Source organism: Chlorocebus sabaeus, chromosome 26 (genome assembly GCF_047675955.1).
Source record: "Chlorocebus sabaeus isolate Y175 chromosome 26, mChlSab1.0.hap1, whole genome shotgun sequence".
Taxonomy (NCBI): Eukaryota; Metazoa; Chordata; class Mammalia; order Primates; family Cercopithecidae; genus Chlorocebus; species Chlorocebus sabaeus.
Genome location: NC_132929.1, coordinates 256278 through 278202, shown reverse-complemented (window position 1 = coordinate 278202; position 21925 = coordinate 256278). Strand labels below are relative to the sequence as shown.

The 21925-nt window shown below is 49.1% G+C and overlaps 2 protein-coding genes across 5 annotated transcripts in view; one reads left to right on the top strand and one right to left on the bottom strand.

Moving 5' to 3' along the window:
• Positions 1-2470, top strand: part of NIPA2 (NIPA magnesium transporter 2) — a 35617-nt gene extending 33147 nt beyond the window's left edge. For all 3 annotated transcript variants that reach the window (XM_037985281.2, XM_037985280.2, XM_073011971.1), the window contains one exon: positions 991-2470. In XM_037985281.2, coding sequence (XP_037841209.1) covers positions 991-1625 — 635 coding nt within the window. In that variant the 3' untranslated portion in view covers positions 1626-2470. The remainder of the gene's footprint in view (positions 1-990) is intronic.
• A 1706-nt stretch (positions 2471-4176) lies between these two features.
• Positions 4177-21925, bottom strand: part of CYFIP1 (cytoplasmic FMR1 interacting protein 1) — a 115825-nt gene continuing 98076 nt past the window's right edge. For both annotated transcript variants that reach the window (XM_008017294.3, XM_008017297.3), the window contains exons 24-31: positions 18645-18788; positions 17594-17684; positions 15650-15780; positions 9952-10024; positions 9201-9295; positions 8157-8395; positions 7496-7643; positions 4177-4906 (exon numbers count right to left, since the gene is read on the bottom strand). In XM_008017294.3, the coding sequence (XP_008015485.1) occupies positions 4742-4906; positions 7496-7643; positions 8157-8395; positions 9201-9295; positions 9952-10024; positions 15650-15780; positions 17594-17684; positions 18645-18788 (1086 nt within the window). In that variant the 3' untranslated portion in view covers positions 4177-4741. The remainder of the gene's footprint in view (positions 4907-7495; positions 7644-8156; positions 8396-9200; positions 9296-9951; positions 10025-15649; positions 15781-17593; positions 17685-18644; positions 18789-21925) is intronic.

The window sequence follows — 21925 nt, the reverse complement described above, 5'->3', positions numbered from 1 at the left end:
GCCCAGGCTGGAGTGCAGTGGCATGGTCTCGGCTCATTGCAACTTCCACCTTCCAGGTTTGAGCGATTCTCCTGTCTCAGCCTCCCAAGTAGCTGGGATTACAGGCACCTGCCACCACGCCTAGCTAATTTTTGTATTTTCAGTAGAGTTGGGGTTTCGCCATGTTGGCCAGGCTGGCGTCGAACTCCTGACCTTGGGTGATCCACCATCCTCAGCCTCCCAGAGTGCTGGGATTACAGGCGTGAGCCACTGCACCTGGCCTTTTGTTCTTAATTTTGTGTATTTGTGCCTTTAAAAATCCTATTACTGTGTATTTTATTAGTGGAATTTGAGGAAGGAAGAATAAATTCATGTGACTTACCTAGGCCTCAGTTCCCTCATTCGAGGATGCAAATGGTAGTATCTGTGACACAGGGTAGTTGAGTGCAAACTGCTGAGAAAAATGCCCGGCCCACAGTGATACACAGTTACTGGCAATTTTCATGCTGGCTTTAATTCTCCATATTCAACCAGAACCCCAATAGTATCTTTCAGGTTCGCCAGTTGACTTGCTGGTTACTCCAGCAGTTGTCCGCAAATTAAAAAAAAAAGTTTACCCCTTTTAGAGAAAACTTGATGAAGAACTCTTGTTTTGTTTTTAAAGCATCTATAAATTTTTGAACATTCAAGGCCACCTCATGATTTCTCCTCCCTAGTTTCTGTCTCTGTTCTGATCCCACTGTCCCTCCTGCCTGAAGTTGGCATAAAATGCTGCTGCAACAGTGTTGGGGGTGTGAGAGTTTATGAATGTGAAGCTCACATTCATCTTCCGGTGTGTCCATCTATGTAAATTTTTGTGGTTGCGCTTCGCTCAGGCAGCAAAATAAAGCTGATTTTTTATTTCCAGGCCATACCTTTTCTCCCTGTAGAGTTTATTACATTTTGTTTTGCATTCTGTGTTTACGAACAGCCAACCATTTGACTCATGTCACTTTTCTTTGCCTCCTCTAGGTTTTGTGGTCTTTGCAACCCTTGTGGTCATTGTGGCCTTGATACTAATCTTCGCAGTGGGTCCTCGCCATGGACAGACAAACATTCTTGTGTACATAACAATCTGCTCTGTGATCGGCGCCTTTTCAGTGTCCTGTGTGAAGGGCCTGGGCATTGCTCTCAAGGAGCTGTTTGCTGGAAAGCCGGTGCTGCGGCATCCCCTGGCCTGGGTTCTGCTGCTGGGCCTCATCGTCTGCGTGAGCACACAGATTAATTACCTGAACAGGGCCCTGGATATATTCAACACTTCCATTGTGACTCCAATATATTATGTATTCTTTACAACATCAGTTTTAACTTGCTCAGCTATTCTTTTTAAAGAGTGGCAAGATATGCCCGGTGACGATGTCATTGGTACTTTGAGCGGCTTCTTTACAATCATTGTGGGGATATTCTTGTTGCATGCCTTTAAAGACGTCAGCTTTAGTCTAGCAAGTCTGCCTGTATCTTTTCGAAAAGACGAGAAAGCAGTGAATGGCAGTCTCTCTAATATGTATGAAGTTCTTAATAATAATGAAGAAAGCTTAACCTGTGGAATCGAACAACACACTGGTGAAAATGTCTCCCGAAGAAATGGAAATCTGACAGCTTTTTAAGAAAGGTGTCATTAAAGGTTAATCTGTGATTGTTATGAAGTGAATTTGAGTATCAGAATGTGTCTAAAAAAACATTGTCCTCAAATAATGTTCTTTAAAGGCAATCTTTTTAAAGATTTCACTAATTAGGACCAAGAAATTACTTCTATTTAAACAATGGTAGCTCACTAAAATGACCTCAGCACATGACGATTTCTATTAATATTGTATTGTTGTGGAATTATTTTACATTTTCATTCCTTCTCCAAAATCTGAATGCACTAATGACAGTTTTAAGTCTATAAAAATGCTTTATTTTTTCATTCGTGATGGAAGTCTGAAATGTGCATTTGTCATCCCCACTCCATCAATCCCTGAACATATAAGGCTTTTTTATTTTAAAAAAGAACAGTTATCCCAATACATTATCCTGTGATTTACCTTACCTATAAAAGTGGCTCCTGTTTGATGATTGGTTTTATTTTTTGAAATATGGGAAAACTAAGTTACTGAATGAAGGAAACTTACAAAATAAAAAAAAGGGCGGAAATCATGCCAAGGAAGGACTCTCAGGTTGAGACGATCCCCGTGAATCCGGCTTCCTGTGTGCACTCGACGGCCTTCTTAGCACCTCATCGAGCCAGCGCATCCTGCCTGCTGCTGTAGCCTGGCTGGGTTTGTTCTTTAGTTATCCTAATCCCATGATGCCTGGAACCTTGACTACCATTTTACATCAGCTCTTGTACTTTTCAGTATATTTTCATAATGAGTTATATTGTCATTTGGACTTTGAACAGCTCTGGGAAATAGAAGACTAGGGTTATTTCTTAAATTTAGCTCACGTTATAATAAAAAGTTGAAATGAAGTTCTTTTCTAAGTCTGAATGCTTAGAACAAACTTAAAATGTTTATAACATATGGTCTCTTTGTACCAAGTACTTTGCTTAAGAGCTCCTTTGGGCTACTACATATTTTGGTTTCTAGAAAAGGTTTATGAAGAAGTTGATGGAAAATTGCAAACATATGCAGAAAAGGTAGAATGATAAAAAAGGTCTGATGAACCTATCCCCACTCATAACCATTGGCCTTTAAAAAAAAAGTATTGGCAAAATTAATTTCCACCTGGGTGATGGGAAGAAAGTGTTTGCCTGTTCCAGCCTGTGGCTCCTGCCTGGAGGTGACTCAGTGGTGTGCCAGTGCAAGCCATCACCCCCGAGAGCCCCCCAGGCCAGTGGTGCTGGTATCCCATGCAGCTCACCACTGGCTGCATGGAAACTCCCTTTTTTCCAGCTTTATTATTGGCCTTCTAAGGAGCTGTTTTAGATTTTTTTTTTTCCTAACTGCCTCCTCCCATGTCATTTAATGCTACAGATGTATTATAGATCTGTTTATATACTGTACCTACATCTGTGCTTTGTGCATAAAAGAACCAGTTTTCTCCCGCTTGAGGATAGAGACCTCGTTGAACATGCATAGGTTAATAAATTCTTATTTAACATTTTATAGCACTTGAGATTGTCTTATACCTAAAGTATTACATTTTATATTTGGCATAAAATTAAGCCTTATAAAACTTGGTAATTAAATTACAGTACTTTTTTATCCTATTCTCTAGTTTCTAAGATGAGCACAGCTACCACCTCTAAATCTGCAGCAGAATGCTGGCCCCAGGGTTATTAATTCACATCACCAAAAGCACTTTTAGGGAACTTTTTATAAAGAAAGAATAGTTCTGTTAAGCTTCATGTCACTTGGGTTTGGCAGTACAACAGGATGGTTCATACACTTACTACTTTTCTGTGCCGTGCATCATATGCTTCTGGACAGTTTCCAAAGGCCGACGGAAAAGTAGGCGAGGCCCGCTTTTTATGGCAACTTGGCAACCATAGAAAATTTTAAAATTGATGAAGGTTGCAATACTCCAAACGTAAAATGCCTGCCAGGCTACAACATAAAGTGAGTTCAGTTCATCATGCTGGACTTGTGATTATCTGTAATATTCATTTACAATAAACAGGCATAACATTTTTCTCCATTCAGTTAGGATTTTCAGAACCTCATTACCTTAATACTTTAAAATATGGCTTCGGTTTCTCAAACATGTTCATGGCTCTACTGGTAGTCGAGACCGATTGTTTTTCATTCTGACAGATCGTGTGGACCAGCTCCAGCCATGCGAGCCCTGTGGATCAGGGACAGCTGAAGGCTGGACTCAAGGCTCCTGGCCCCTTCGCGCAGCACTCACTGGGCCTGGCTGATCTCCCCCTCCCACAGTGCTGGCCTCCGCCAGGTCACAGGCACAGGTAACAGAGAGGCACTGAGTAGCCTCTTCATATCCAGACTGGAGCAGCCACCACGGCCATTTTACACCTTATTTATCTGCAGAACCCTAAATATACAACTAAATCTGTGCTGGTGAGGTGAGTGGTGTATGAGATGGTGTCACGGTCCCATCCCACCTCTGCCCTGGAGGTGACCTACATCCGAGCTGGCCTGCTATGTGAGCTCAGGGTAATCAGAATTCCTTGCCAAGTCCAGCAGCAGAGGATTATAGTAAGTAAACCAACGCAAATAGATCTCATTAGTTTTATTTCTATAACCTTTCGATCTGATCTCACGTTAGATTTTGTCACAACTGGATTTAGTGGAAGCAGAGGAATCAAGTTCACTATTTTCTGAAACACTGACACAAAAAAGGGATGGGAACAATGACTTAGAACTAAGACTGCTCATAAAAGGCCATCAGAAAGATCCCTAAACAAAAGCTAAATAGTTACAGTTAATGGTAACTGGCAAGGGGTTCAATACATTTGCTGGTATTAAGTTTCTTATGGAATGAGTGAATGAACGAACACAGCAGCATTTTGAGAGAGCTGCCAGAACATCCCATAGAAAAACAATTTTGTAAGAATGTGATGGCAACAATCAGCAGCCAGTATTCTGAGTTCCTAATTACCAAAAGCATATACAATTTAGTCTAGAAAAATAAGTCAATTTTATAAAATTAAGCTTTTAGATTGAAAAGCACCCCCTTTAACAGGTACAGAGATACTGAAAAATAGTCCCTAAAAATCTCACTCAATAGTTGATGGAGAGAAAGGCATGCCACGTTGAGTTACGGAGTGCAGTGCGTGCCCTCAGCTGCTGGCGAGGGACTGGTGGATGGGCGGCTGGAAGCATCGCACATGCTCCACTGGTGTGCCCTCGCCGTCGCCCGACTTCAGGTACTTATCCAGGATGGTGATGATCTCGTCATTGAGAATCTGGAACTTGCGAATTCTCTCCACCATCTTCTTCAAAGGCTACAACCATGAAAATTGAGATGTTTTACTATTAACACTTGAACATTCATTCTTCGTGTTTCAAAATGTCAGGCTTCTTATATTTTCTCAGAAAAATAGTAGCAAATGGAATTGACACACATAGTGTTCTTTTTGTTTTTTTTTAAGATAGGGTCTCACTCTGACGTCCAAGCTGGAGTGCAGTGGCATGATCATGGCTTACTGTAGCCTCAAGAGATCCTCCCACCTCAGCCTCCTGAGCAGCTGGGACCACAGGCGTGTACCACCACACACAGCTACTTTTTAAAATTATTTTTGTAAGGACAAGGTCTTACTATGTTGTCCAGGATGGTCTTGAACTCCTGAGCTCAAGCAATCCTCCTCTGCCTCAGCCTCCCAAACTGCTGGGATTACAGGTATGAACCAGCTCTCCCAGTCACATACCATCTCTTTAATGCAACGGTTGGATGGATGAATATATTTTGAATTTAGAATCCCTCTGTTGGCTTCTTGCTGCTGTAGATTCATTCATATGCACAACTGATAGGCCTGTTCCTTCCACATCAGCAATTAAGAATCTACTGTCTGCTCAAAGCTGGGGATGTCCAGATGAAGATGATGTGGTCAGTGGAGAAAGGTCAATCAACTAACACAGGTTTTAGACTTCCAGTCTGGAAATAATACTGTGATGGAGTACTCTGACAGACCCTCCTACAACAGGAATAAAGAACGTACGTACACACAAACAAAAAACTTTGAAAAGCATTGCTGGTTCTGCCTATGCAGGTGGTAAGGGGGAAGCCAGGGCCTCCTCGGGGGCACATGCCAACAGCAGCAGTGGGGTGAGGAGCGGCCCAGGCATAAGCAAGTGGGACCACACCAGAGACTCCAAAAAAGCCAGGAACCTCCAATTCGGCTAAAGTGGCCCTGAGTTGCCAGCAGCCCCTAGAGATGGGCAGATGCAAATGCACATGTTGGAGGGAAAGCAATCTAAATTAAGTCCAATTAAATAAAGACTCCCAAATAACCCAACACACAAGGAAACAGCAAAGTTTTAAATACCTCCAAGACCTTCAGATACTAGAAGGAAAACATGCAGAATATAGAATATATGAACTGGATAAAGAAATAAGAGATGGAAAAAATTCAGTTAAGACAAACTCAGTTACCAAGAAGATTTGAAGAAGAACCTAACTGAACTTTAAAAAGTGAACTAATAATTTTTTCAGAGTAAAAGCTCAGCACATTAGAGCTGAAGTAAACGAGTTAACTAAGACACGTGAAGACAGTACTCTGGATACAGCTCTGGGAGCCCCGGAAATGGAGGAGTTGGAGGTAGAACGGCCCCTGAGAGAGGCCCATGACCTGGAGCCTGTGACTGCACTGCCTCCACACCACGTGGCCTGGGCAGGTGTGGCTAAGACTGTGGACTGTAGGACAGGACAGGGAGAGTGTCTGGGGTTGTCCAGTGGGCTCAATATAATCATGATCAGGGAATGTTCTCTGGCTGGAGGCAGGAGAGACGTGGCAGAAGACTAGAGGCTGAGACTGCCCAACCCACCATTGCTGGAGGGGGTCACTTGGAAAGCATGAGAAGGAAGGGGGACCCAGTCCTAGAACTGCCAAGGAATAATTCAGCCAACTGCATAAGCCTGAAGGCCTCCAGGCTGAACACAGCACCTCGGACACTGGCTTCATGAGATTGAGCAGAGGACCCAGCTGGGCCTGGCTGAACCCAGGCATCTGACTTAGAGAACTGTGAGATAATCAGTGGTGTTTAAACTGCCAAGCCTGTGGTGATTTGTTGTTATGGAAGCAATAGAAAACTAATACAACAGGGCTGTGCGCAGTGGCTCACACCTGTAATCCCAGCACTTTGGGAGATGGGAGGATCACTTCATGTCAGGAGTTGGAGATCAGCTTGGCCAACATGGTGAAACCCTGTCTCTACTAAAAATACAAAAATTAGCCGGGCATGGTGGTGGGCACCTGTAATCCCAGCTACTCAGGAGGTTGAGGCAGGAGAATTGCTTGAACCCAGGAGGCGGAGGTTGCAGTGAGCCGAGATCGCGCCATTGCACTCCAGCCTGGGCAACAAGAGTGAAACTCTGTCTCAAAAAAAAAAAAAAAAAAAAAAACTAATACAACAGGGATGTGGAGAATAGAATGAGAAGGTCTAACATATGTCTAACTGAAGTCGTGAATGGCAAGAACAGGGAGAATGGAAGGGAGGCTAAAATATTTCAAAAGATAATGGCTGAGTATTTTCCAGAATTCAACTATGAGGAATCCATAAAGCGACAAAGACAAAAGGCCAAGAAAGCACACGTTGACTTCTAGGGAGCCCGAAGACTGGAATAGTTGCCAATATTCTGACAATGCAGATTCTGTAAGACTGGAAGTAAATCTAAGTACCTTGAGAAGGAAAATGGAACACTGCTTTACTGGCCAATTAGATTTCGATTCATTTTGGGAACGAAAAGGAAGTTTCTGTTGGTGGCACCTTATGTACTAGGGTGAAAAACATTCCCAGGAACAAGAACTTACAACACAGAGAAAGTACGCTTTTGCAAAAGGTCCACAGATGGTGGGAGATTTTCATCCACATACCACATTTTTAATAATCTCATCTTTGCCATCATGTTTCTGGACTTTAAGGAGATGGTAGCAGAAATCCAGCACAGCAAAACGCCGCTGCTGCCCAAGAAGTACGATGATCATACAGCCGGCCCAGTGTAGCCCATCACCGAAGCACTGCCTAGAACAAGTAGCAGAAACAATGGGGGGTGAGTGATCCGTTAAGTCTTTTCTGAGTCTGTCTCCAGATGTCAGTGACCAAGCCATCTGCATGACTATTACTGTCTGTGCCCACAGTCACCTTCCACAGCCAGGAAGAGAATGCCGGGCAGCAGGTGGCTGTTCCCTGGTTTTGGTAGATATCCTTTTTGGGCTCTTCTGGTGTGCTGCTTCCTAACCCTTTTTAGATCATATCCCCTCTGTGATGAATGACTTTACAGACCTCCCACCTAGAAAAATGAACGTCCACGTGCATACAATTGCCGTGGGTTCAGAGACTCCCTGAATACTAAAGTCCTGAGCCAGCTCCTTGGCATCAAGTAAGAATTCCCACTATAGGAGGCTTAAAAGCAGCTCAGTGAGTTTCTGGTCCACTTCCTGAGCATGGCTGGCCGCTTGTTAGCCTAACACCTGGCCCCTGCCCTAAGCCCCTCCCCTCCCCTGGGGCTTTGTCCTGCTCTGAGCACACACTTACTCGACTGTGAACTCGTGTGTCCCCACAGGAATGCAGTAGACAAACTGCATGGCACTCCACAGTCTGTGAAACTCCACACACTCGTCAACATGCATGACCCCATTGCTGGGCAGAGGCCCGCGCCAGATGGGGTCATCCAGAAAGCTCCGGATCCGTGTCAGGATGACCTCAAACATGGACAGGCCACAGCAGAGGCGCTCCTTTGTCAGCAGGTCCCCCTCTCTCGCGATGGCAATTTGCTGCAGAAAGGACAAGCGGTGGAATGTTGTGGGCCTCCAGGCATCCAGCTACTCCATATCCTCTATGTCTTTTTTCTTTTGAGACAGGGTCTTGCTCTGCTGCCTAGGTTGGAGTGCAGTGGCACAACCACAGGTCACTGCAGCCTTGACTTCCCTGGCTCAAGCGACCAGGCGTATGCCACCACGCCTGGATAATATTTGTACTTTCTGTAGAGACGGAGTTTCGCCACATTGCCCAGGCTGGTCTTGAACTCCTGTCTTGGCCTCCCAAAGTGCTGGGAAGACAGGAATGAACCACAGCACCCAGCCTTGGGAAAATGTTTTGGGTGGAGTTGGGCCTACTGGCCTCTAGTGTGGAAGCCAGGGATGCTGCAAACATCCTGCAATGCATAGGAGGCCCAAGTGCCCACCATCGAGTTACCTGGTCCAAATGGCTGAGAAGCCCTGACTTAGCATACGCAGCTGGATCGCTGTAGAACTCTACCCTGACACCTGGCCTCGTGGCCTAAAATAACACCTGTGGGAAAGCCGCCTTCACGAAGGGCTGGACAGTGAAAGTGACATCTTCTGTGTAAGTCTTACGTGCCAGCTGATGTGCTAAGCCCTTTCCAGGCGTTAGCTCATCTGAACCCCCCACCACCCCGGGAAGCAGTCCAGGTATGCGCCCCACTTGCAACACTGAGGCCTGAGCGGCCGCGCAGCCACTCAACTTCACGATGCCTTCCGGTCTGGCTCCCACCCGGGCCACCTGGCCTGGCATGGATGCCCAGCTTGCAACAGCCTCAGCCCTCATGGCACACGTTACCTGAGGGGTCCCCAGTCTTTCGATCAGTGGGACAAGATGCAGCGGGGCATACTTGGATTCCAGTCTTTTCATTTTGGCATCAAGTCTCTCCCCCTCTGCAGTAGAAAAAATACTTTATTCTGCTCCTTTGTATGAAACGGTAATTGCAAAGGTTTAAATTTGTTTAAAAAACAAAAGATTTTTATGTTAATATGGATACAGATTCTCTTTGGAAATTATTTTACAGAACTGGCTCATTTAATATTTTAATTCAAACTAGCTGGACCGATTTTTTGCTCAATATTCACTTTTCATTTATTGAACATTCCAAATGTAACTGAAAGCAGAAAACAGCACAATGAGCCTCTGTGCCCATCACCCACTACAGTTACCAACTCACGGCCACTCTGTTTCCTCTACACCCAACCCCCATCAGCCACTACAGTTACCAACTCACGGCCACTCTGTTTCCTCTACACCCAACCCCCATCAGCCACTACAGTTACCAAGTCACGGCCACTCTATTTCTTCTACATCCAACTCCCCTGCTCCCATGCTATTAATATTTGGAAGCAATTCTAAGACATCATATCATTGCAGCTCTATTTCTCAATCTTATTTAACCAGGTTCTGTACACCCCTCATTACCCCTGGGTATGACTGAACAGGCACCAAACCTACAATCTGCACTGGCCGTTAGGCTCTCCGGCTGCAGAGCGGGCACCATCCCGACAGGGCAGTCTGGACTCCCTGGTGGGGTCAGCAGGCTCACCTTTCACATGGACTCGCGGCAAGATGTTCTGGAAGGGAGCCGCGTGCAGCAAGTCACACACTTCTTCTAAAGACTGGAACAGAGAAAAAGAAGGTCACGCTAGGAAGGGTATCTTGCCACAGAGAGAGATCTCGTGCTGAAAACAAAGAACCTCTTTGCCTTTTAGCATAAAATTAGGTAGCCTGTCAAGAGATTTCTCTGGGATGATGGAAATGCTTACGTCTGTCCTGTCCATTCCGGCAGCCGCCGGCCATGCATGCCTATTACGTACTCGGAATGTGGCTTGTGCACTTGAGGAACTGAATTTTAATTTTAGTTACATTTAATTAATGTAGATGTAGACACACATAAGACCCAATGTTGAATGCGTGCTCTGTTTTCCAGGATTTACCAGTCTAATAGCTCTCGCCCCATCCTTCCCTGCTAATTTGCCACCAGGCTCTTCAGAACCACAGTTTATGACAAGATCCCATCACACTGACCGAAGGAAGGGCGTCTTCTGCAAACAACACGGGAGATGGAAGGAGTAGGGGAGGCCCGTCCTGGTGTCCACATCCACTCCTTCCCCACAGAACCCAAAGCAAAGTTCTGGGCCATCACGCTGAGCCTACTCTCAGGTCACAAACTCCTTTACAGGGGTAATAAAAACCACACAAGGTCCATTCTCCAGAATAACGCATATATAGACAGAAAATGTACCTCCAGGATCATGAGGACAGCAGAACCCCCCAAATCCACCATGAACCCAAAGATGGTCAAAAATAGAGCAACTGCTGTTCATCTTTAGAGGTGAGGGCTCTCAGGCCAGCAGGAAGGGCCTCTTCAGACCACAGTGCGTTCACCACCCCATGGAGCAGGCAGAAGATGGTGGGGCCTTCAGTGCCTCCTACCCTACAGCCATGCTGAAATCTTAAAGCTCCACAGGAGTAAAAGAAATGATTAAACAAAGAAACAGCTATTGGAAAAATCAAGAAATACTGACAATGAGATTTTAACTTCTGAGGAACTCCCAGAGATGATGGCAAAACTAAGACCAAGAGGAAGAAAAGCAGACTTTTCCATACTCATCAACGTCAATCCAGTGCCAGACGCCGGCCAGACGCCATCTGTTCCGCTTCTCTTTCCCTAAGTTTCTAATGCAGCTTCACACTCCATCCAGAAGCCAACAGAGGGCCAACTGTTGCCATGGCAATGCACAGAAACGGTGCCTTTAAGCTAAGAGATTGTCCCAGGAAATTGCATCCTGCCTGCTTCAAACTCTTGTGGTTCTATAATTATTTATGTCCATGAGTCCTGGGATAGACATAAATACAGAACCACAAGAGTTTGTGTATGTAAAGAATGTCAGGCCGGGCGCGGTGGCTCATGCCTGTAATCCCAGCACTTTGGGAGGCCGAGGCGGGCAGATCACCTAAGGTCGGGAGTTACCAACTCATGGCCACTCTGTTTTGTCTACACCCAACCCCCATCACCCACTACAATTACCAACTCACGGCCACTCTGTGAGGTGGGCAGATCACTAGCCTGATAACATGAAGAAACTCTGTCTCTACTAAAAATACAAAATTAGCCGGGCCCGTGGTGGTGCATGACTGCAATCCCAGCTACTTGGGAGACTAAGGCAGGAGAATCACTTGAACCCAGGAGGTGGAGGTTGCGGTGAGTCAAGATTGTGCCACTGCACTCCAGCCTAAGCAACGAGAGCGAAACTCCAATCTTAAAAAAAAAAAAAAAAAGAAATGTTGATGTAAAGAAAAGCTTTTGACACTTTATCTTATTTCCAAAAAGGGCAGCTGGACAGAAGAGAAAGCAGTCCTAAGGGCTCCCTGACACTATCTAAATCGATTCCACACGGCTGCCTCCCATTCGGAAAGCTCGGGTCTCACCTCCCGGACCTGAGGCCAGTGACCAGACAGGCATCCTCAGGCTTGGCCGTACACAGAGGCTATGGTTTGGATGTGGTTTGTCCCTGCCAAAACTCATGGTGAAATGTAATTGCCAATGTAGCAGTGTTGGAAGGTGGTCTGTTTGAGAGGTGATGGATTTCCTGCAAGATTGGGTCAGTTCTCCCACAACTGGATTAGTTTTTGTGGGAATGGATGAGTTCCTGTGAGAGCAGTTGTTGTAAGCAAGGCTGCCTCTCATGTTTGTTCTCTCTGCAACACCCACGTCCCCTTCTGTGTCCCCAGGAGCTGAAGCAGCATGTGACCCTGACAGATGGGCTGCCTGGTCTTGGACTTCCCAGCCTCCAGAGTCATGAGCCAAATAAACTCCTTTTCTTTATAAATTACTCAGTCTCAGGCACTGCTACAGCAACACAAAATGGACTAAGCAGACTAAGATAGCAGAACGGACTAAGATACAGCCTTATGCTGTAAGTTCAGGAAAAGTTGCCCATGAATGGAATATTCCCACATTAAATATTTAAAATTCATGGCCGGGCGCGGTGGCTCAAGCCTGTAATCCCAGCACTTTGGGAGGCCGAGACGGGCGGATCACGAGGTCAGGAGATCAAGACCATCCTGGCTAACCCGGTGAAACCCCGTCTCTACTAAAAAATACAAAAAAAATCTAGCCGGGCGAGGTGGCGGGCGCCTGTAGTCCCAGCTACTCGGGAGGCTGAGGCAGGAGAATGGCGTGAACCCGGGAGGCGGAGCTTGCAGTGAGCTGAGATCCGGCCACTGCACTCCAGCCTGGGCGACAGAGCGAAACTCCGCCTCAAAAAAAAAATAAATAAATAAATAAATAAATAAATAAATATTTAAAATTCATAATGAGAGATTATAGTTAAAGAGATGCTTCCTAACATATCTGGCTTTTAACAATTCACAATTATTTGGGGAACATATCCTTAAAGCAAGGCCACCCTGGACACTGGCTCCTTGCTGGCCTGAGACGCTGGTGGGTTCTCCATCTTGTGCCCCTCACACAGTGGGGAGTGGAGCATGGGAGGGGATGCTACTTGGGGTCCCCGCCAAGCCTGTGGGTGGCCGGGACAATGAAGGCCTGGGGCTGCTACAGTCCCTCTTTGAAACCACCTGGAACAGGTCTGCCTAGGAGTACAGGGATGGGGGGAGCTGAAGAAGCATGTCTGATGGAGGCTGTCAGCTCCCAGGCATGTCATGCCTGACCTGGGACTCCCCTGACGTGAGCCAACACATTCTCTTTCACTGCACAGGCTGGTGTGAGGCGGCTGGTCCAGAGGCTCAGTCCCCAGAGGCCTGGCAGTCTGACAGCAATGCCCTGAGCTGTGTACAGGCCACCCTATCCCTGTTCTTCCTAAACACAACTCTGCCTTTGCAAAGCTACCAGAGACCTGAAGACAAGAGACCACTTTGGGAAACAACATAGGAAGGGCCTCCCCAGGCAGCTCTGCAGATGCAGTGCCGCTCCCATGCACAAGCCAAACGCTTTGCCAGGGCATGCGGCAAACCAATCCCAGAACAGGGCAAAGAGCCCCGAGGAGGGAACATGCTGAAGAGGAGGAGCAAGGTAGGAAACGTGCCACGTCGGGAATCGAGTCATGTTAGGGCAATGATGAGCAAGACATGCTGTGACGCCAGAGACAGATGCCTGGACCAGCGGGAGACGGACGCCTGCACCGGCGGGAGACACACGGAGACAGATGTCTGCACCGGCGGGAGACACACGGAGACAGACGCCTGCACCGGCGGGAGACGGACGCCTGCACCGGCGGGAGACGACGCCTGGACCAGCGGGAGACGGACGCCTGCACTGGCGGGAGACGACGCCTGCACTGGCGGGAGACACACGGAGACAGATGTCTGCACCGGCGGGAGACACACGGAGACAGACGCCTGCACCGGCGGGAGACGGACGCCTGCACCGGCGGGAGACGACGCCTGGACCAGCGGGAGACGGACGCCTGCACTGGCGGGAGACGACGCCTGCACTGGCGGGAGACACACGGAGACAGATGTCTGCACCGGCGGGAGACACACGGAGACAGACGCCTGCACCGGCGGGAGACGGACGCCTGCACCGGCGGGAGACGACGCCTGGACCGGCGGGAGACACACGGAGACAGACACCTGCACCGGCGGGAGACGGACGCCTGCACCGGCGGGAGACACACGGAGACAGACGCCTGCACCGGCGGGAGACGGACGCCTGCACCGGCGGGAGACGGACGCCTGCACTGGCGGGAGACGACGCCTGGACCGGCGGGAGACACACGGAGACAGATGTCTGCACTGGTGGGAGACACACGGAGACAGACGCCTGCACCGGCGGGAGACGGACGCCTGCACTGGCGGGAGACGACGCCTGGACCGGCGGGAGACACACGGAGACAGATGTCTGCACTGGTGGGAGACACACGGAGACAGACGCCTGCACCGGCGGGAGACGGACGCCTGCACTGGCGGGAGACGACGCCTGGACCGGCGGGAGACACACGGAGACAGATGTCTGCACTGGTGGGAGACACACGGAGACAGATGTCTGCACCGGCGGGAGACGGACGCCTGGACTGGCAGGAGACAGATGTCTGCACCGGCGGGATGCAGCAGAAAGTCAGGAGACAGGCCGGTGTCCCCGTGAAAAGCTGGCAGACAGCGGGGGACACCACTAGTCAGCAATGGGAGGAGGAGCCCTTGAGCCACTAGAGGAGGGACAGCCGGGCCTCCAGAGAGAGAGAAAGCAGCTTCCTCTGCCTCTCGCGTTATACACAAAGACCAACTCCAGAAGGACTGCAAACTTCCATGCAGAAGGCAAAGCTTAAAATCCGTAGATGAGAACGTAAAGGAATGTTTTCACGACCCCAAGACAGAGAAAATGTCTTTTTAAAAAAAAAAAAAAAAAAGGTACAGAAAGTGCTAATCATTAAAAAAAGGGCTACTTCCAAATTAAGAGCATTTTATCAAAAATCACCACTACCAGAGCGAAAAGGTAAGCCACAAATGGGAGATTTACAATATGTGCAGCACATAAAGGATCTGCACAGACGAGCTGTAGAAAAGTAGACAGAAGAACCCAGTGGGGCGTTTAACAGGAAGAGAAACAAGACGACGCAACGAACGGAGCTGCCCGCCTCGTTAGTCACGAGGGAAGGCAGGAGAGGGCCACGTGAGATTCCATTTCCCACTGGCTTTCCCGGTCCAGGAGGTTATCAGCTGAGCTGCTGTGATGCACAGGACAGAGGGACAGCCACATGGCACACAAAAAGGCGGCCAGTCGAAACCATGAGCGTCCACTGTGCCACGTCCTAAGAGGGGCTCCCAGGGGCTCCCCTTTCAGGCTGGCCTCTCGTGCTGTCCACCACGGGGCACGTGGAGCCATTTAGATTTAAATCAGTTATAATTCAGTAACATTGAGCACTCAGTTCCTCAGTCACACTGAGCCACACTTCAACTGCTCAGCAGCCTCAGGCATGCAGAGACCCTCCTGGGCAGCAGTGCTCTTTATACCGTACAGGCACACCAAGTAAGTTCATTTAGGTGTTGAAAACATCGCATAATAAAAGTTTTATGATGTTAACACAGAAAAACATTCTTGAGACAATGAACTACAGTACATTTTTGTTTTTCAGTTGAAGGGAACAAATTCAAACTAAAGTCTCAACAGTCACGAAAAAAAGGTTTACCGCACTGCTGCTGCCACACCCCCACTGAAGAACCCACAAAAGCAAGCCCTCCCCGTGGGCGGTGGGGGAGGCCGGGCCGGGCGGGGCACTCACCAGGCTCTGCTCGATCAGCAGGCAGAAGAGGACGGCGTTCCCCACCTCCCGCAGGTTCTGGAAGCACACCGTCTTCAGCTCTGCATACTCCACGATGTCCTTCAGCTGGTGGTGGAAGAACTCCAGGATGCCTGCGGCGCAGGAGTGAGGTGGGGTTGGGGGACTGGAGGGGCCGGGCCCCAGCAGCCGGGGTCCACAGCCGGGAGTACCTGCCGTTCTGACACCGCCACCGAGCCCGGCTATAAGGATGGCCACCACGTCCCATCCCCAGCATCTCCCCTGCGGTGGTAGTTTGTTCACCACCTGGGCACGTTCTCCACACACCATGTGGCCCTGGGCCTCGGCTGAGGCCTCTTTTCCACTCAACCCCATATCTTTAGGGAAGGCTCTGACGATAGGAATGTCACCACGTGACAAGAATGAAGACTGCACCATCATCCCCAGTGGGGGCGACAAGGTACTGACAAAATGCAGTCTCTCTTCACAGGCATGGAAGGGGCCGCACCTCATCTGAGAAACGGCATCTAGGAAGCCTGCAGCGAGCTAACAGCACACCCAACGGGAGGCCGAACACCGTGCCGGCTCTGGAGCAAGGCAGGCATCTCAGCGGCATCCCGGACCACGGAATAAGGCACAAAAAGATGCAAGGCGCAAATATGGGACAGAGGGCCAACGTTCCCCCAGCCAATCTATAGCTTCGACTCCAGCCCAGACAGAAACCGGCAGCTGACTGCACGATGAATGTGGCATCAGGAGGGGCCGAAACCACCCTGGGAAGAGCCAAGCGGGAGGCTCAGCAGACCGTGAACCCTTGTCCCAGCATGTCTTGCCCGACTGCCCCTTCCCCAAGGACCAGCAGCCTGACACGGCCCCGCCTGCCTTACAGCTGCAGCCCCTGCCCCCGCTCCTCCCAGCTCTCGGCACCGCTGTGGGGACTCAGCCCCACTTGGTGGGGGCAGGGACACTCCTGCACCTGTCATCCCTGACAAGGTTTCCCTGTGCCACCCTGGGAAACGGCTCCCTCCTCAACATCTGAAATTCCCATCTCTAGTCACGACACAAGCATTGGTTGCACCATCCCAGCGTTCCTCGTCTACTTTCTGGCAATAAACTGAAATCAGATTCTCTTGAGCCAGGGCCGTGCCGACAGTTACTTCCCCAGGGTGGCTGAGGGGGACCTTATCGTCTCCTCAAACACCAGCAACTGCCCCGGGGAGGTGCCAAAAAGCAAAAAGTCCTGGGCACGTGTTGAAGAGCTCAGCCACGCTGACACTGCCCATCAGGACAGTGCCTTGTCAGTCACCCACGTGCAGGCTCCAGTCACTTTACCACACAAGGCTAGTGTTCAGCTGTCCAGCTTTCAAGAAAACTGCCAGGTGAGAGACTAAAAGCAGTTTTGTTACGTGACAGAGGTCCCTGTTTTATCATGAGACAATGCTTTTTGAGATCACTAAAGCTATTTAACTGCATAGCCCCAAACCAGCCCACAGCAAGTCCTGCGGCCCGTCCCTAAGAGCACACCTGCCTGAGGGCCCCGCAGCTGGACCTGCAGATGGATGGGGGCAGGGGCAGGCCTTGCACCACCTTGGTGGGCCTGTCTCTGAGCCTCAAGCCCCTACAGGCCCAGCAGGGCAGCAGGACCCGGCAGTCGGCTCTCTCGCCTCATCGGGCCGGCGGTTCTTTCGTAGGGGCATGGTAGAGCGTGGTGGTCAGGGCTCTGTCGTCTCAACTCTTGCAGGCTGACCTCCCAGGCCCCTCAGCTTCCTCGCCTGCAGACAGTGACCCAACACACCTCTTCCTGGTTGTAAGGTGCATTTGTCTGTCTACTGCCTCCTCCCACATGGCAAATCTAATCCTTCCCAAGAATTTCTGACTTGAATTCCTTTCTGACCTCTCCACGGACAGCGCTGTGAGCTGCACACGCCCGGAGGTGCCCACACTCACCGGGAGAGCCGTACTCGTGCCGCGGCAGGCGGCAGATTTTGGGCATCACCTCCATCAGCGTCTTCACGTACTGCAGGATTGTGCCTTGCAGCTGCGGGGGGACGAGACAGGCGGCATCAGTCACCCCACTGCACTCTGCTAATGCCTGTGGCCAGCACACGCCCTGAAACAAGTCTGTTAGCAAAGAGCTTGCTAACGAGGAGGCTGCAGGATCACCTGGCAGGGGAATGAAACCAGCCCTGGAGAGAGAACAACCGTCACCAGGTGGCTTCCCATGACTGAATTCACCTTCTGAACTGGACTCTCCTTCCGAGAGGAAAGCGGTGCCACAGCGAGGGGACAGCTTTGTCACCAGGTGTCTCCTACAGGGGTGCCCCCAGCACGGTGAGCACTGCCAGCTCCAGGGTCCCCCAAGACGCCATCTGTGCTCCTGGGTGCGGCCCCCAGCCCGGCTGTGGTGAGGTCCGCAATCCTGACACCCTCCAAGCTGCCACATTTTTTTGGTGCAGAGTCCCCAGCGGGTCCTGGAAGGACCTGTTTGGGTCACGGGGTAATGGCTGTGCCAAGTGACCAAACTCTTACGTGGTCTCAGTCACAGAAGACTGTTAAAATAATAAAAAGGATGAAAAAGTATAAAAAGTAAGTTATGTATAGAAAACTAAATCCAGGCTGACCAAGGTGGCTCACACCTGTAATTCCAGCACTTTGGGAGGCCAAGATGGGCAGATCTCTGGAGCCCAGGAGTTCAAAGCCAGCCTGGGCAACACAGCAAGACCCCATCTCTAGACATACAAATAAAAACTCGGTGTATCAGTTAAAATAACCCGGACCCATTCTTTTAAGTTTGAAAAGATGAGGGAGGTATCAAACTATATATGGTCAGAAGTGTTTGAATTGAATAGTAATTCAATGATTCATTCAAGTAATTCATTCAAGTAATCGAATGAATCCAGCTGTTGGAGAATCACAGTCCAGGCAGAGAAGACCCTCTGGCTTGGGTGCCCCAGGGAATTCAGGCTGTGAGAAGGAAGTGTGTCCAGGGAACACTCACCAGGCTCTTGACGACCTTCAGCAGCTCCTCCATGACCACGGCGATGCCCTGGTAGCCGAGGAGCCGGCAGATGACTTGAAAGTGTGGAGGTCCCACGAAGTTCCGGTAGCTGCCGTAAATGCTGGAGTAGGCCAAGTTCAAAGCCTGGAAAACAGGGCACAGAGCTCTCAGCATGGTCTCTGCACACGTGCAGATGAAGAATTGCATGAGAAGATCACTCAACACACACAGGCTCAGGTGAAGGGGTCCGAGTCTGCTGACTTGTAAAATCTACTGCCCTTAACTGGTACAATTATAAAACCCACTCAGCCTGCCACCAAAAAGAACCTGCTAAAATAGAAAAAACAAAACCATGTGTTGCAACATTTGTTGAATTGCCAATTTGGAGTCCCCCGCCTCCCAGTCTCCCAGCAGGATGCCCACGGTCGGACCCTGAAGGGGCCGGGGGAGCTGCCTTCTCAGGATGCACAGGGCACCCCTGGAGCTGGGAGAGACCCCTGTGGGGTAGGAGGGTGAGGAAGGTAGTTAGGGTGTGTATTAGTCCATTTTCACAATGCTATAGAGAAATACCCAAGACTGCATAATTTATTTTTTAAAATAGCAGGTTTAACTGACTCACAGTTCCACATGGCTGGGGAGGCCTCAGGAAACTTAGTTATGCAGAAGGTAAAGGGGGAGCAAGCACCTTCTTCACAAGAAGGCAGGAGATAGAAGAGAGAACAAAAGGTGAAGCCCCTTATAAAACCATCAGATCTGGTGAGAACTCACTCACTATCACAAGAACAGCAGGCGGAAAACTGCCCCCATGAGCCAATCAGCTCCCACCAGGTCCCGCCCTTGACATGTGAGGATAATGGGGATTACAACTGGAGATGAGATTTGGGTGGGGACACAGCCAAACCTTATCTCACGGGTCCTCACATTTCAAAATACAATCATGCCTTCCCCACAGTCTCCCAAAGTCTTAACTCATTCCAGCATTAACTCAAAAATCCAAGTCCAAAGTCTCATCTGAGACAAGTCAAGTCCCTTCCACCTATGAGCCTGTGTAATAAAAAAAAAAAAGTTAGTTACTTCCTAGATACAATAGGGGTATAGGCATTGGAGAAAATGGTCAAAACAAAGGGGCTATAGACCCCATGCAAGTCCAAAGTCCAGTGGGGCAGTCATTAAATCTTAAAGCTTTGAAATAACCTCCTTTGATTCCGTGTCTCACATCCAGGTCACACTGATGCAAGAGGTGGGCTCCCACGGTCTTGGGCAGCTCCACCCTGTGGCTTTGCAGGGTACAGTCCCCCTCCCGGCTGCTTTCACAGGCTGGCATCGTCTGTGGCTTTTCCATGTACACAGTGCAAGCTGAGTGGAGGATGGCCCTCTTTTTACAGCTCCACTAGGCAGTATTCCAGTGGGGACTCTGCGTGTGGGGCTCCAACCCCCTATTTCCCTTCTTCACTGCCCTAGCAGAGGTTCTCCATGATGGCTCCACCCCCGCAGCAAACTTCTGCCTGGACATTCAGGCATTTCCACATACCCTTTGAAATCTAGGTGGTCCAGCACCACATGGAAGCCACCAAGGCTTGGGGCTTGCACCCTCTGAAGCAACAGCCTGAGCCGTACATTGGCCCCTTTTAGCGACTGAGATGCAGGGCACCAAGTCCTGAAGCTGCGCAAAGTGGGGAAGGGTGACGGGGCCAGGGCGAGCCCTGGGCCCAGCCCAGGAAAGCATTTTTCCCTCCTAAGCCTCTGGGTTTGTGATAGAAGGGGCTGCCTCATACATGTCCTGAAAACATTTTCCCCATTGTCTTGGTGACTGATATTCAAAATTTCTGCAGCCAGCTTGAATTCCTCCCCAGAAAGTGGGTTTTTCTTTTCTATCACATCATCAGGCTGCAAATTTTCCAAACTTTTATACTGTGCTTCCCTTTTAAACATAAACTCCAATTTCAGATATTTCTCAAGTTCAATGTACCACAGATCTCTAGGGCGGGGCAAAATGCGGCTAGTCTCTTTGCTAAAGTACAGTAAAAGTGACCTTTGCTCCAGTTCCCAACAAGTTCCTCAACTCCGAGACCACCTTAGCCTGGATTTTATTGTCCATAGCACTATTAGCATTTTGGTCAAAACCATTCAACAGACTGGGCGCGGCGGCTCACCCCGTAATCCTAGCACTTTGGGAGGCTGAGGTGGGCGGATCATGAGGTCAGGAGTTTGAGACTAGCCTGGCCAACATGGTGAAACCCTGTCTCTACTAAAAATACAAAAAAATTAGCTGGGTGTGGTGGTGGGTACCAGTAATCCCACTACTCGGGAGGCTGAGGCAGGAGAATTATTTGAACTCGGGAGGCGGAGGTCACAGTGAGCCAAGATTGCACCACTGCACTCCAGCCCTGGCAGCAGGGTGAGACTCCGTCTCAAAAAGCAAACAAACAAACAAACAATTCAACAAGTCTCTAGAAAGTTCCAAACTTTCCCACATCTTCCTGCCTTCTTCGGAGCCCTCCAAACTGTTCCAAACTCTGCCTGTTCCCCAGTTCCAAAGTCACTTCCACATTTTCGGGTGTCTGTACAGCAGTACTCCACTCTACCAGTACCAGTGTACTGTATTAGTCCATTTTCACCCTGCTATAAAGAAATACCTGAGACTGGGTAATTTATAACGGAAAGAGGTTTACTTAACTCACAGTTCCACATGGCTGGGGAGGCCTCAGAAAACTTCAGTCATGGCGGAAGGTGAAGGGGAAGCAGGCACCTTCTTCACAAAGTGGCAGGAATGAGAAGAGAGCGAAGGGGGAAGAGCCCCTTATAAAACCATCAGATCTCGTGAGAACTCACTCACTACCACATCAGGAGGGAACCACTACCACGATCCAATCACCTGCCACCAGGTCCCTCCCTCCACACATGGGGGTTATGGGGATTACAATTTGGGATGATATTTGGGTGGGGACATAGAGCCCAAGCGTATCGAGGTGGTTCCTGCAGAAGGACACCCCTCAGCTTGTCTGAGGACACTACTCACCCTACTGTGAGTCTTCAGTGCTGTAAACTTCCCTCTCAGCACTTCTTTAGCTGTATACCACAAATCTTGATATATTTGCATTTCACTCAATTCAATGTATTTTTTAATTTCCCTTGAGACTTCCTCTTCAATTCAAGGATTATTTAAAAGTGTGCTACTTTCCAAGCATATAGATATTTTTTTGTTATCTTTTTGTTACTGGTTTCTGGTTTGAATTCATTGTGATTGGAGAACACTCTCCATAGGATTTCAGTTCTTTAAA